This window comes from Podarcis filfolensis, assembly GCF_964270895.1.
Source record: "Podarcis filfolensis genome assembly, chromosome: 12".
Lineage (NCBI taxonomy): Eukaryota > Metazoa > Chordata > Lepidosauria > Squamata > Lacertidae > Podarcis > Podarcis filfolensis.
Genome location: NC_139614.1, coordinates 13,975,127 through 13,987,535, shown reverse-complemented (window position 1 = coordinate 13,987,535; position 12,409 = coordinate 13,975,127). Strand labels below are relative to the sequence as shown.

General features: G+C 46.9%; 1 protein-coding gene across 6 annotated transcripts in view; it reads left to right on the top strand.

The window, feature by feature from the left end:
* The first annotated feature begins 1,522 nt into the window (after positions 1-1,522).
* Positions 1,523-12,409, top strand: part of NOD1 (nucleotide binding oligomerization domain containing 1) — a 46,271-nt gene continuing 35,384 nt past the window's right edge. The window contains exons 1-3 of one of the 6 annotated variants that reach the window (XM_083577710.1): positions 1,837-2,193; positions 8,483-8,560; positions 8,884-9,223. In XM_083577710.1, coding sequence (XP_083433836.1) covers positions 9,008-9,223 — 216 coding nt within the window. In that variant the 5' untranslated portion in view covers positions 1,837-2,193; positions 8,483-8,560; positions 8,884-9,007. Of the gene's footprint in view, positions 2,298-8,482; positions 8,561-8,883; positions 9,224-10,671; positions 10,763-12,409 lie in introns of those variants that run through there. The other 5 variants (XM_083577707.1, XM_083577708.1, XM_083577709.1 and 2 more) reach the window with 5 other exon arrangements.

The following is a 12,409-nucleotide window of genomic DNA, read 5'->3' as shown; positions in this document are numbered from 1 at the left end:
TCACCATGGAGATTTTGAACTAATTTATTTTGGAGTAGGAGAAGAAGTGTTGTTTCTGGCCTCGTAAATTTCCCCCCGTTTTAATTACCCCATGCAGATCTCTGAACTCCCCCCATCTTGTCACATCAAACATGTTGATGTGAGCTCACCCGTAGCATTGTGCATAACCAAGATGTTGAGTTTGGGAAAAGAAAAAAGAACCTAAAAGATACGGCGCTGTTCAGTAGGAGCACACACTTCAGTCAATCCAAGCTTAATTTAAAATGTTTCATCCACTAAAAAGGTGGCCTTAATTGGGCAAATCTATAAATATATATTTGAAGTGGTTTTTTCCCCCTTTTTAAATGAACACTTGAACCTGATAAGTAATAATAATAATAATTTATTATTTATACCCCGCCCATCTGGCTGGGCTTCCAGCCACTTCCCCAGCCACTCTGGGTGGCTTCCAAAAAAATATTAAAATACTGTAATACATCAAACATTAAAAACTTCCCTAAACAGGGCTGCCTTCAGATGTACTCTTTCACTTTTTATTTAAACCGTAAAATGTAACGGTGTGGAAGGGCAAAACTTCACAGCGCAAAGGGATAATGAAGTATTAAATCCTAGCAACATTCCCTTTACAAATAAAGATTCGTAAAAACAAAAGTATTCTGCAGCGATGTGGTTCATCATTTCTGTGACTGAAGGTTCTACCTAGTCCTAAATGAGCCAGACATTTGCATATACCTCTGGCACACAGAGTGACCATGCACTTCAACAGCTGTATGAGAAAGCTGTTTTAAAAAATTCTCGGTCATTCTAGCTCTGCCCTTGAGATGCTTTTAATTTATGAGAGATCTTTCCAAGATCCTCTGCATAGCTCAATAGGGAGTGTGTGAGACTCTTGATCTTAGGGTGTTGGGTGTTGGGTGAAAGATGCTTGCATGCCGGGAGGCTGGACAAGATCAGTGTTTCCCAAATTTGGGTCTCCAGCTGTTTTGGGGACTACAATTCCCATCATCCCTGACCACTGGTCCTGCTAGCTAGGTCTGATGGCAGTCCAAAAACAGCTGTTAGGGGGACTATAATGCCCATCATCCCTGACCACTGGTCCTGCTAGCTAGGGAAGATGGTAGTCCAAAAACAACTGTTTTGGGGACTACAATTCCCATCATCCCTGACCACTGGTCCTGCTAGCTAGGTCTGATGGCAGTCCAAAAACAGCTGTTTGGGGGACTATAATGCCCATCATCCCTGACCACTGGTCCTGCTAGCTAGGGAAGATGGTAGTCCAAAAACAACTGTTTTTGGGACTACAATTCCCATCATCCCTGACCACTGGTCCTGCTAGCTAGGGAAGATGGCAGTCCAAAAACAGCTGTTTGGGGGACTATAATGCCCATCATCCCTGACCACTGGTCCTGCTAGCTAGGGAAGATGGTAGTCCAAAAACAGCTGTTTTGGGGACTACAATGCCCATCATCCCTGACCACTGGTCCTGCGGCTGATGCTCCTCTTGGCCAAGCCTGCGATTCTGTGCAGGGGAAATTGGCCCAGCCGTCGAATACCAGCCCTCCAAATCAGGAGGATCGAAGATCTCCCGGGATACAGCCCGGGAGATCTTGCTCCGTTCGGGACCCGAGGAACGGGGGTCCTTTGCTCTTCAGATCCCATTCTGCACCCGCCTCCGGGTTGCCCAAAGCGCACCTTCCAGCCCCTCCAGACGTCTCCGGAGGAGGGCGGTGCCCGGTTCGCCCGGGTCGCCTTAAGCCGGGCGGGGCAGGCTGGGATCCGGCGCGATCGGCTCGGGATCCCGGGGAGGGGGCGGCAGGAGAAGCCCGCTCTCACTTTCGGCGGGGGAGGCGCCCGCCTCCTTCCTCCTCCCCGCACTTTCACTTTTCCTTTCTCCGCCTCCCTTTCTCCCATGATCCAGCCGCGGGGACGTTTCCGGCGCTCAGTTGGAAAGTTTTCGACCGAGGCGGCGGCAGGCGTGGGGGGCTGGAGAGCAGCCAGAGGAGGGCGAGAGATCCACACCCCACCCCCGCGAAAAAGGCCAGGATTGGTGAGGGGAAAAGAGGATCTCTCCCCACTAGGAAACACTGCCGCGGACGACTCCAGCATCCTGCAAGCTGCGGGCAGGGATGGCCAAGTCGAGCCTGGCAGAAACGCGCTTCTGAACCCGGCCATGGGGCGGAGCTGATCCTGGGGGTGGGTGTTTTCTCCTGCCACTCCCCCCCCCCTTAACTGGCCTGCGGATCAAGAGACCTTGCCTACTCCAGCCTAGAATTGGAGGATCGTGCCTGAGGATGCAAGTTTGTTTATTTGTTTATTTGTTTGCTGCATTGCAGGGGGTTGGACTAGATGACCCCGGGGGTTCCCTTCTAACTTTGCAAATCTAGGATTCCTTGTTAAAAGAGAGAGGCAGAAACCCTAAAGAGAGAGAGGGCATCGTTGCATGCCACCTAAAAACACTGAAATGCTGCAGGACTGGAGGCCATTTGTGGGTGCCGGCTAAGAGGCAGGTGTCTCCTTGGGTGCTGCTTTAATTGGCAGTTAATTGGCGTTAATTGGCAGAGGCCCCCAGCAGAGAGAAGCAGATGGATTGTGGTTAGACACTTCTTTGCATTGGCAAAGCAAGCATGCGCCTTCGTTCCGCTGCTTTCAGGACCTGCCAAAAACTTGTTTGTTGTTATCCAAAACATGTGATTTTATTTCGCCCCTTTTTTCCCAAAATCTGTAGATTTATCATCGTACTTCATTTATATTTCAGCCATTCTATTACTAGGTCTACCATGGTCTGTGTTTGTTGCTATTTTTCAACGAATATTTTTACACTGTTTCATGTAAATGGCTTGGGCCTTTGCCTAAAAAATTAAGAGGAGTATAAATAAAACGAGAGAGTTGAGATCATGAGGTCTAGCCTCTTCCCCGGAAAGAAGTGTGATGGCATTGTTTTGGCTGCCTGACTCCAGAGACTTCTGCCCAGCTTCCCATTCACAGCCTACTGAATAGAAGAGAGAGTGACTACTCGCCAGTCGAAAGGAGATGGGTGCCTGTGATTTAAAAATACTATAATTATTAATTTGCTTTCGTGCGAAATGTCCCAAGATTCGCATGGGCAACATGAGGGAGTGCTGGGTGCAGGAAACCTGGTCTGCACCCTTATTTTTGAAAGATATTTTGCAGACCCTGTGTGCTGTAAAATATAAGAGTATTGGACTTGCGTCATATGAACACATGGGGTCAAGCCGGGGTCCTGAGTTACAGTCTGTTCTATGCGAGCTTTTCCCAAACTGGCGGCTGGCAGGTGTATTGAACTATAGTTCCCATCAGCCCCTTGTAGTCCAATGCACTTGGCTGCCTTCATATGTCTTCTACAAGTCAGACAGTTGTTTACAGTGGTACCTCGGGTTACATACGCTTCAGGTTACAGACGCTTCAGGTTACAGACTCCGCTAACCCAGAAATAGTACCTCGGGTTAAGAACTTTGCATCAGGATGAGAACAGAAATCGTGCAGTGGCGGCAGCAGGAGGCCTCATTAGCTAAAGTGGTACCTCAGGTTAAGTAAAAGCTTCAGGTTAAGAACAGACCTCCAGAACGAATTAAGTTCTTAACCCAAGGTACCACTGTATTTCCTTGACATCTGATGGGTGGGTGCCACCACTAAGAAGACCCTCTGCCTGGTTTCCTGCAACCTCACAGGGAGGGAAACGCCAGAAAGCCCTCGGAGATGAGGGTGGAGACGCTCCTTCCGGTATACTGGACCGAGGCCGTTTAGGGCTTTAAAGGTCAGCACCAACACTTTGAATTGTGCTCGGAAACGTGCTGGGAGCCAATGTAGGTCTTTAAAGCCCTAAACGGCCTCGGTCCAGTATACCTGAAGGAGCGTCTCCTCCCCCATCATTCTGCCCGGACGCTGAGCTCCAGCGCCGAGGGCCTTCTGGCGGTTCCCTCATTGCGAGAAGCAAAGCTACAGGGAACCAGGCAGAGGGCCTTCTCGGTAGTGGCGCCCGCCCTGTGGAACGCCCTTCCAGCAGATGTCAAAGCGATAAACAACTACCTGACATTCAGAAGACATCTTAAGGCAGCCCTGTTCAGGGAAGTTTTTAACGTGTGATATTTTATTGTATTTTTGGTTTTTATGGAAGCCGCCCAGAGTGGCTGGGGAGGCCCAGCCAGATGGGCGGGGTATAAATAATAAATTATTATTATTATTATTATTTCAGGACCGGTGCTATATGGTCTCGGCGGCTGCTTCCAGTCACCAGTCTAGCTGCTGCATTCTGGATTAATTGTAGTTTCCAGGTCACCTTCAAAGGTAGCCCCACGTAGAGCGCATTGCAGGAGTCCAAGCGGGAGATAGCCAGAGCATGCACCACTCTGGCAAGACAAAAATAATTTCTCTAACTCGCAGTGAACTTAGGCTGATTTAGAGGTGCGGGTTTTTGTGTGCAAAGCCCTATACAGTTTGGGACCCCGATACCTAAGATACCCTCCTTGCAGAAGCCCCCTTCTCAGGAGGTCTGTCCTGCCCCCGAATCGGTATCTTGTGGCACCTACCCTTTGGAATTCCCTCCCTATGAACATTGTTATTTTCCCCACACCTATTGACAACGTCCCTCTTCCAAGAAACCTTCTAAGAAGAGATCTTTCCCAGCCTGCATTCTGGATCAGAATTGCTTTTAGAAATTTAAATTCTTAATTAACGTTTGCCATCCTTGGCTCCTTGGGGAGGAAATCTTAACAGGTCGTACATGAAAGTTCCCTAATGCTACACAGTTGTAGGAAGGTTTGGTGGTGGTGGGGAAAATAAAGTTTTCCCCAGGAAACTGGGAAAACATCTGGGATTTCATGTGTTCAGTTCTGAGAAAATATCTGAAATATTGAGCAATTTTTCATGCCTGACTTCCCCAACCCCTTAATCTAGTTTTTTATTTTTCTCTCTCCAGCATTCAGATCCATTGAGTTCAATAGATCTGCTACGTTGTGTATCACAATGTAGATTTTATCCAGTTGTCTCTAGATTTTATCCAGTTGTAGGAAAAACATTAATAGGTGTAATAGGTTCGGAATTTTTAATAGTTGCATTGGCATAAGTAGTAATACCTGGTTTTGCTTATTTGTGTGTTTGCTTGTTTTTTGGTTCCTTTATTGTGTTCTGGATTTCAGCCATGCTCCTGAACTGCAGTCCCAGAGTTTCTAGTTTCTTCAGGGAGAGACACTCCCTTGTCTCAGGAATTTGTAACATCCTTGTGTTGAGCAATTCTTGCAGCTCAAACATGTGAGCCACATTTTAGCCAGAAGCTCTAGCCAAGAATTGATGCTTTTGAATTCTGGTGCTGGTGGAGACTCTTGAGAGTCCCATGGACTGCAAGAAGATCAAACGCATCCATTCTTAAGGAAATCAGCCCTGAGTGCTCACTGGAAGGACAGATCGTGAAGTTAAGGCTCCAATACTTTGGCCACCTCATGAGAAGACTCCCTGGAAAAGACCCTGATGTTGGGAAAGATCAGGGAGAAGGGGACGACAAGGACGAGATGGTTGGACAGTGTTCTCGAAGCTACAAACATGAGTTTGACCAAACTGCGGGAGGCAGTGGAAGACAGGAGTGCCTGAAGTGCTCTGGTCCATGGGGTCACGAAGAGTCGGACACGACTAAACAACAACAACAAATGGAAGGATTTCAACCGTGAATTGTGATCACTTGAAGAACCTATCATTTTAACCTATCTCTTTGCCAGGAAGAATTTCCTGTTCACCACTCAGAAATAATTTTATTTACAGTGGTACCTCGGGTTACATACACTTCAGGTTACAGACTCTGCTAACCCAGAAATAGTACCTCGGGTTAAGAACTTTGCTTCAGGATGAGAACAGAAATTGTGCTCTGGCGGCTCGGCAGCAGCAGGAGGCCCCTTTAGCTAAAGTGGTGCTTCAGGTTAAGAACAGTTTCTGGTTAAGAACGGACATCCGGAACGAATTAAGTACTTAACCCGAGGTACCACTGTATTTTAAAGCTTTCAGTGCAGAGGCTTTCTCTTTTCGAGAGTGCCTAATTTTTTTTATTCCAAAGTGAAAAGTGAATTTACTTCCATTCAACACGTGTGTGTTTATCAGGCGTCCCTCCAGCCAGCCGTTTAACTTGTCATTAATGATTATTTGAGTTCATAATAGTATCAAGGCATCGATCCTGCATTTAGAATGAACTGTATTCATTTTTATTTATTTCTTTATGTATTTATATCCCACCCTTTGTCCCAAAGGAGCCCAGGCCTGCAAACACATCTGTAATAAATATGCTTTTATTGCTATTGTATATTTTAAAACAACTAAAACAGAGTTAATAACAGTCTTCTCATCTCTTTAAAGTATCATTATGCCTGCTTTTACATATATGCAAGAGTGCATCTCTTTTAATATCAACTTCATTATCTCAGAGATTATAACTATAGAAACACAGATATGTTTTCAGCTTTTGAATCTGTTTTTTAAAGAACCAAAAAACCCAACAACTGTTGCCTGTAATTCTCAAGAGTGGCTAGGAAAACAATAATTTGGGAGTGATTTTCAAACAGATAAAAAGCCTTTCAGAAGTATGCATAATATGCCTTCGAAAGTACAATTCTCAAATTGTTAAATGTTAGGCACAGCACTGGGTTTAAATAAATATTATGGGAGCTTCGTGTCATCAGGCTGCTATTTAGATATATTGTACTGATGCTAATCTACGTACCGGTCAATTATCAGTCGACCACATTAGCCGATGTTTTGTGCCGAAAATTCTGCTCTAGCTAAGCCACAGAGGACTTTTTATATGCTCTCTGAGGCTGAATCACCTGGGTGCTTTTGCAGAAAGAGCGTGCCTGGTGGTAATTCATTAGCTGGGTTACTTGCAAACGATGTCGGAAGCGCATGCCTTGGAGGTGTGTGTTTGCGTGGGGGGGAAGATACTTTCCGGGATCCCAGCCCTCTTGAGAAATAAAGGAAGTGGCTTTCTGCTGAGTTGCCCATTGGTCCACCTATCTCAGAATGGCAGAATTTCTCCAGGGTCTTGGGCAGCCGTCCTTCTTCCCAGACCAACCTGGAGATGCCAGGAATTGAATTCTGCTTGCAGTCTCCACCACACCCACCAAAGACATAAACCGATGGCCCGAGCCAAAGATGTGGTCGCCTCCAGACATCCTTTTTCTTGTGCATTCGTGACGATTCGTTCCTATGACACCATCCGGACAGCCACACACACTCCTGCTGTCCGTACTATTTGTGCCTTCCTTTTTTTTTTAATAATAATTTTTATTGATTTTAACATATAAATTATAAAGTGTACCACAAAACTTATCACTTATACAATCTTTTTAGACTTCCATCAGCACCTCTGATAATCCACCGTTTTATCCACTTCTTACACGTTTCTTAGCTTTATATTGCCTTTAAGTCTCTTAACAAATTATCCTTCCCCTTATCTGTTTTTGCAATACTTCCGACAATACTCCTCACAGAACTTCTTGCAAACCTACAAACGTCGTCTGATCTTCACAAATGCTTTTCAAATAGTCCGTAAATTTACTCCAGTCTTCCGTGAATTTCTGGTCCCGCCGGTTTCGAATTCTTCCTGTTAGTTTATCTAGTTCTGCATAGTCCATTAACTTCATCCTCCATTCTTCAATTGTTGGTAATTCTTCTCAGTGGCGTAGCGTGGGGGGTGCAGGGGGGGCCGGGCGCACCGGGCGCAACATCTGGGGGTTAGGACAAATCCACGGGTTAGGGCAAATCCACGGGTTAGGGGGCGCAAATCCACGGGTTAGGGGGCACAGATTACTTGCCTTGCCCCGGGTGCTGACAACCCACGCTACGCCACTGATTCTTCTTGCTTCCTACTATTTGCGCCTTCCAACGTGTGGGGCGGTCAGAATGCTCTGGTAACCTCTAGGTTAGATTACTGCCGTGGGTGATCCGTAGGGCTACCTCTGAAGACGGCTTGGAAACTTCAGCTAGTGCAGAACTGGGCTGCCAACCTGGAGCAAGATGGTTTGAGCATGTTGCACCGATCCTGGTCCGACTGCACTGGCTGCCAGTTAGTTTCCAGGCCCAATTCAAAGTGCTGGTTTCGACCTATAAAGCTTGAAATGGCTCAGGACCACAGCACCTCAAGAACCACCTCTTTCCATATGAATCTACCTGGACCCTGAGATCATCTTCTGAGGTCCTCCTTCGTGTGCCTCCTCCTCAAGAGGTGTGGAGGGCGGCAACACGAGAACAGGGCCTCCTCTGCAGTGGCTCCCCGTCTGTGGAATGCTCTCCCCAGGGAAGTTCGCCTGGCGCCTTTGTTATACACATGGTTACGAGGCGAAAACATTCCTCTTCAACCAGGCCTTTGGCTGATTGCCATTCAATGTCCTTTTAATTGTGCTGTGGGAGAGGGAGATTATTGGCTTTCTTTTGTTCTTTTTAAAATAAATTTATTCATTTGGTTTTTCAACTTAAAATTTTAGAGAGATATATCAACCATAAATCATAAAAACAAGATTCCAAGGAATCTCCTGGGAAAACTTGAAATTTGCTAACCGACCAGGTAAATTGCTGGCATGGCAGCTAAAGAAGAAACAAAATATAAATTTCATACGTAAATATAGAAGAGAAAATTGTAGATAACCCGAAAGATATAGGAAAGCTTTTGTTCTTATTTTTATTATGTATTTTGTGTTTATTAATATTGTGATTTCATGTCGTGAACTGCTCTGAGATCTACAAGCGAACGGTGGTACCCAGACTTAATAAATAAAAACCAATAATAAAACCAATAATAAAATTTCCAATTAGTGCCTGTGACTCCGTGACATTTCCTCTGAGTCGCCCTACAGCTTAATGGATGTTTGCGTGCTCCTTCTTTTGCAGATCCAGCAAAGCCGAGCAGAATCGTTCCTCCTGCATGGAGCCGGCTGCCGGGGCCACTTTACATCGCACCTCTGCCGCTTTCCAAAGATGAGTTTGGAAGAAGCAGCCTCTTACTCTCATCACGATGGAAGCTCAGCCCCTTGGTAATGGAGAGATTCTTCAACAAGGCCCTTCGGCGGCCCGTCCGACGTCCTTCGTTAATTTGCTGAAAGTGCACCGAGAGCTGCTGGTTGGCAAAGTCCGTAATACCCAGTGTTTGATTGACAACTTGATCAAGAATGAATACTTCTCTACCGAGGATGCTGAGATTGCAGCGCAATATCCTACACAAGCGGACAAGGTATCTGCATCCATTTCAGACTTGTACAGTGGTACCTCGGGTTACATACACTTCAGGTTACAGACTCCGCTAACCCAGAAATAGTACCTCGGGTTAAGAACTTTGCTTAAGGATGAGAACAGAAATTGCTCTCTGGCGGCGTGGCAGCAGCAGGAGGCCCCATTAGCTAAAGTGGTGCTTCAGGTTAAGAACAGTTTCAGGTTAAGAACGAACCTCCGGAACGAATTAAGTACTTAACCTGAGGTACCACTGTATTCGGATTCGATGGCAAGGAGATTAGAAGAGGTTGACTATTCTGTGAGTGTTCGTTCGGATTTGTCAGCAGAGAGGTTAGACCAGGGGTAGGCAAACTAAGGCCCGGGGGCCGGATGCGGCCCAATTGCCTTCTCAATCTGGCCTGTCCCAGTGTGTTTTTACATGAGCAGAATGTGTCCTTTTATTTAAAATGCGGCCTAGGACCCACGTTCCTACAGGACCGCCTCTCCTGGTATGCCCCGCGAAGGACCTTAAGGTCCACAAATAACAACAATTTGGAGGTCCCAAGCCTCAAGGAGGTTAGATTGGTTTCAACTAGGGCCAGGGCCTTTTTAGCACTGGCCCTGACGTGGTGGAATTCTCTGTCCCAAGAGACTAGGGCCCTGCGGGACTTGACATCTTTCCGCAGGGCCTGCAAGACAGAGCTGTTCCGCCTGGCCTTTGGTTTGGACTCGGTCTGACCCTTATGTTTCCCTTCCCTTATGGTCTTGATTTATCAGCAACTTTAAAATGAGGCTGCATTTTAAACTGCATTTTAACCTGTATTTTAAATTGGGTTTTTTTCTCTCCCCCACTTTCCCCCCTATTATGTTTTTACTGTGATCTTATTGGTGTTCGCCACCCTGAGCCCGGCTCTGGCCGGGGAGGGCGGAGTATAAATAAATTATTATTATTATTATTATTATTATTATTATTATTATTATTATGCATCTTGGGGTTATTTGTGGGGCATAGGAATTTGTTCATTTTTCTCCCCCAAATATTTTCCGGCCCCCCACAACGTCTGAGGGACAGTGGACTGGCCCCCTGCTGAAAAAGTTTGCTGCCCCCTGGGTTAGGCGATGATTCATCTTCACCCCAGCGCTGCTCTTTTCAAGCCCTCTGCACTCCTCCCTGCATTTCCCCTTTGCACCTCTGACATTGGGGGGTGGAAAAACAGGGGGACGACTGCAAAGGCTTCCTCCTATTGCTTTGTTCCCGCTTCTCTGCTGTCAATTTCTGCTGCGTTGGGATGGAGGAGAGGACGTCTCCCCTTTGTCTATCCTCCGTGAAGCAAAATAAAGGATGCCTGCTTCTGTCTGACTTCCCCCAGTGGCGGCCGAGCGCCCGGGAAGCCCACAAAGGATTCGAACAGGTGGGCGTGGCAATCAACCTGACAACCACATGACATCACAGTGACATCATGTGGCACAGCAGATTTTGACCACGAGGCCAATCCTGATAAAGATCTGGCCTATGGAGCCAAAAAAGTTTCCTCGTCTCTGTAGTACAACATACTAAAACGTAAAGGGACCCCTGACCATTAGGTCCAGTCGTGGCCGACTCTGGGGTTGCAGCGCTCATCTTGCTTTATTGGCCGAAGGAGCCGGCGTACAGCTTCCGGGTCATGTGGCCAGCCTGACTAAGCTGCTTCTGGTGAACCAGAGCAGCGCAGGGAAACACCGTTTACCTTCCCGCCGGAGCGGTACCTATTTATCTACTTGCACTTTGATGTGCTTTCGAACTGCTAGGTTGGCAGGGGCAGGGACCGAGCAACGGGAGCTCACCCCGTCGCAGGGATTCAAACCACTGACCTTCTGATCAGCAAGTCCTAGACTCTGTGGTTTAACCCACAGCACCACCCGCATCCCACAGTAGTTCATACCATGAGCCAAAAATGAGCCTTCTGGGTCATGTAGCAAGCATGACTAAGCTGCTTCTGGTGAAACCAGAGCAGCGCACAGAAATACCGTTTACCTTCCCGCCAGCGCGCTCCCTATTTATCTACTTGCACTTTGACATGCTTTCAAACTGCTAGGTTGGCAGGAGCAGGGACCAAACAACGGGAGCTCACCCCGTCGTGGGGATTCGAACTGCCAACCTTCTGATCAGCAAGTCCTAGGCTCTGTGGTTTAACCCATACAACATACTAAGATCAGTACAAAAAGTGAGATGAGCCTGTATTCATGTGGACCGTGGAGTTCTTGCTGTTGTGGTTCTGGGCTCATTTGTCCCAACTGACAGAGCCATAGCCCATGCAAATAATAGTCTCCTCCTGCCAACATTCCAGTAAGACAAAGATTCTTTATGTGGGTTTTTTTTTTCTAAACAGTAAGGGAGAGAAAACCTGTACTTCTGGCCACAACTGACCCTTCCTCCAGCCTCGGGAGTTAATTCTGTTTCTCCAGTTAATAATTGTTAGTTTTCTGCAGCCTCTGGCTGATGGGCTTAAGGAACCAGTTATTCAACATTTGAAATTTCATTCCCTCACTGCGGTCGGTCAGAGTGTTTTGTGTACTCGGAGATTCTTCAAGGTGCCAATTCTCAAGGCTCAAAATGACTCCTGCTGTGTTTGTGGAAATGTATTCATGCCTTCCATAGTTTTAGTTACAGGTAGGTAGCCATGTTGGTCTGCTGTAGTCGAAACAAAATTTAAAAATTCCTTCCAGTAGCACCTTAGAGACCAACTAAGTTTGTTATTGGTATGAGATTTCATGTGCAGGACTATTTAATTGCTCATCTTCTAACACTGCGCATGCCATCAAATGCCAACAGTGCCCTTTAGCTCTCTATATTGGACAAACAGGCCAAACCCTACGCCAAAGGATAAAGGTAAAGGTAAAGGGACCCCTGAGCGTTAGGTCGAGTCGTGGATGACTCTGGGGTTGTGGTGCTCATCTCGCTCTATAGGCAGAGGAGCCAGCGTTTGTCTGCAGACAGCTTCCGGGTCATGTGGCCAGCATGACTAATCTGCTTCTGGCGAACCAGAGCAGCACACGGAAACGTCGTTTACCTTCCCACCACAGCGGTACCTATTTATCTACTTGCATTTGACGTGTTTTCGAACTGCTAGGTTGGCAGCATCTGGGACCGAGCTACGGGAGCTCACCCCGTCGCTGGGATTCGAACTGCCGACCTTCTGATCGGCAAGCCCTAGGCTCTGTGGTTTAG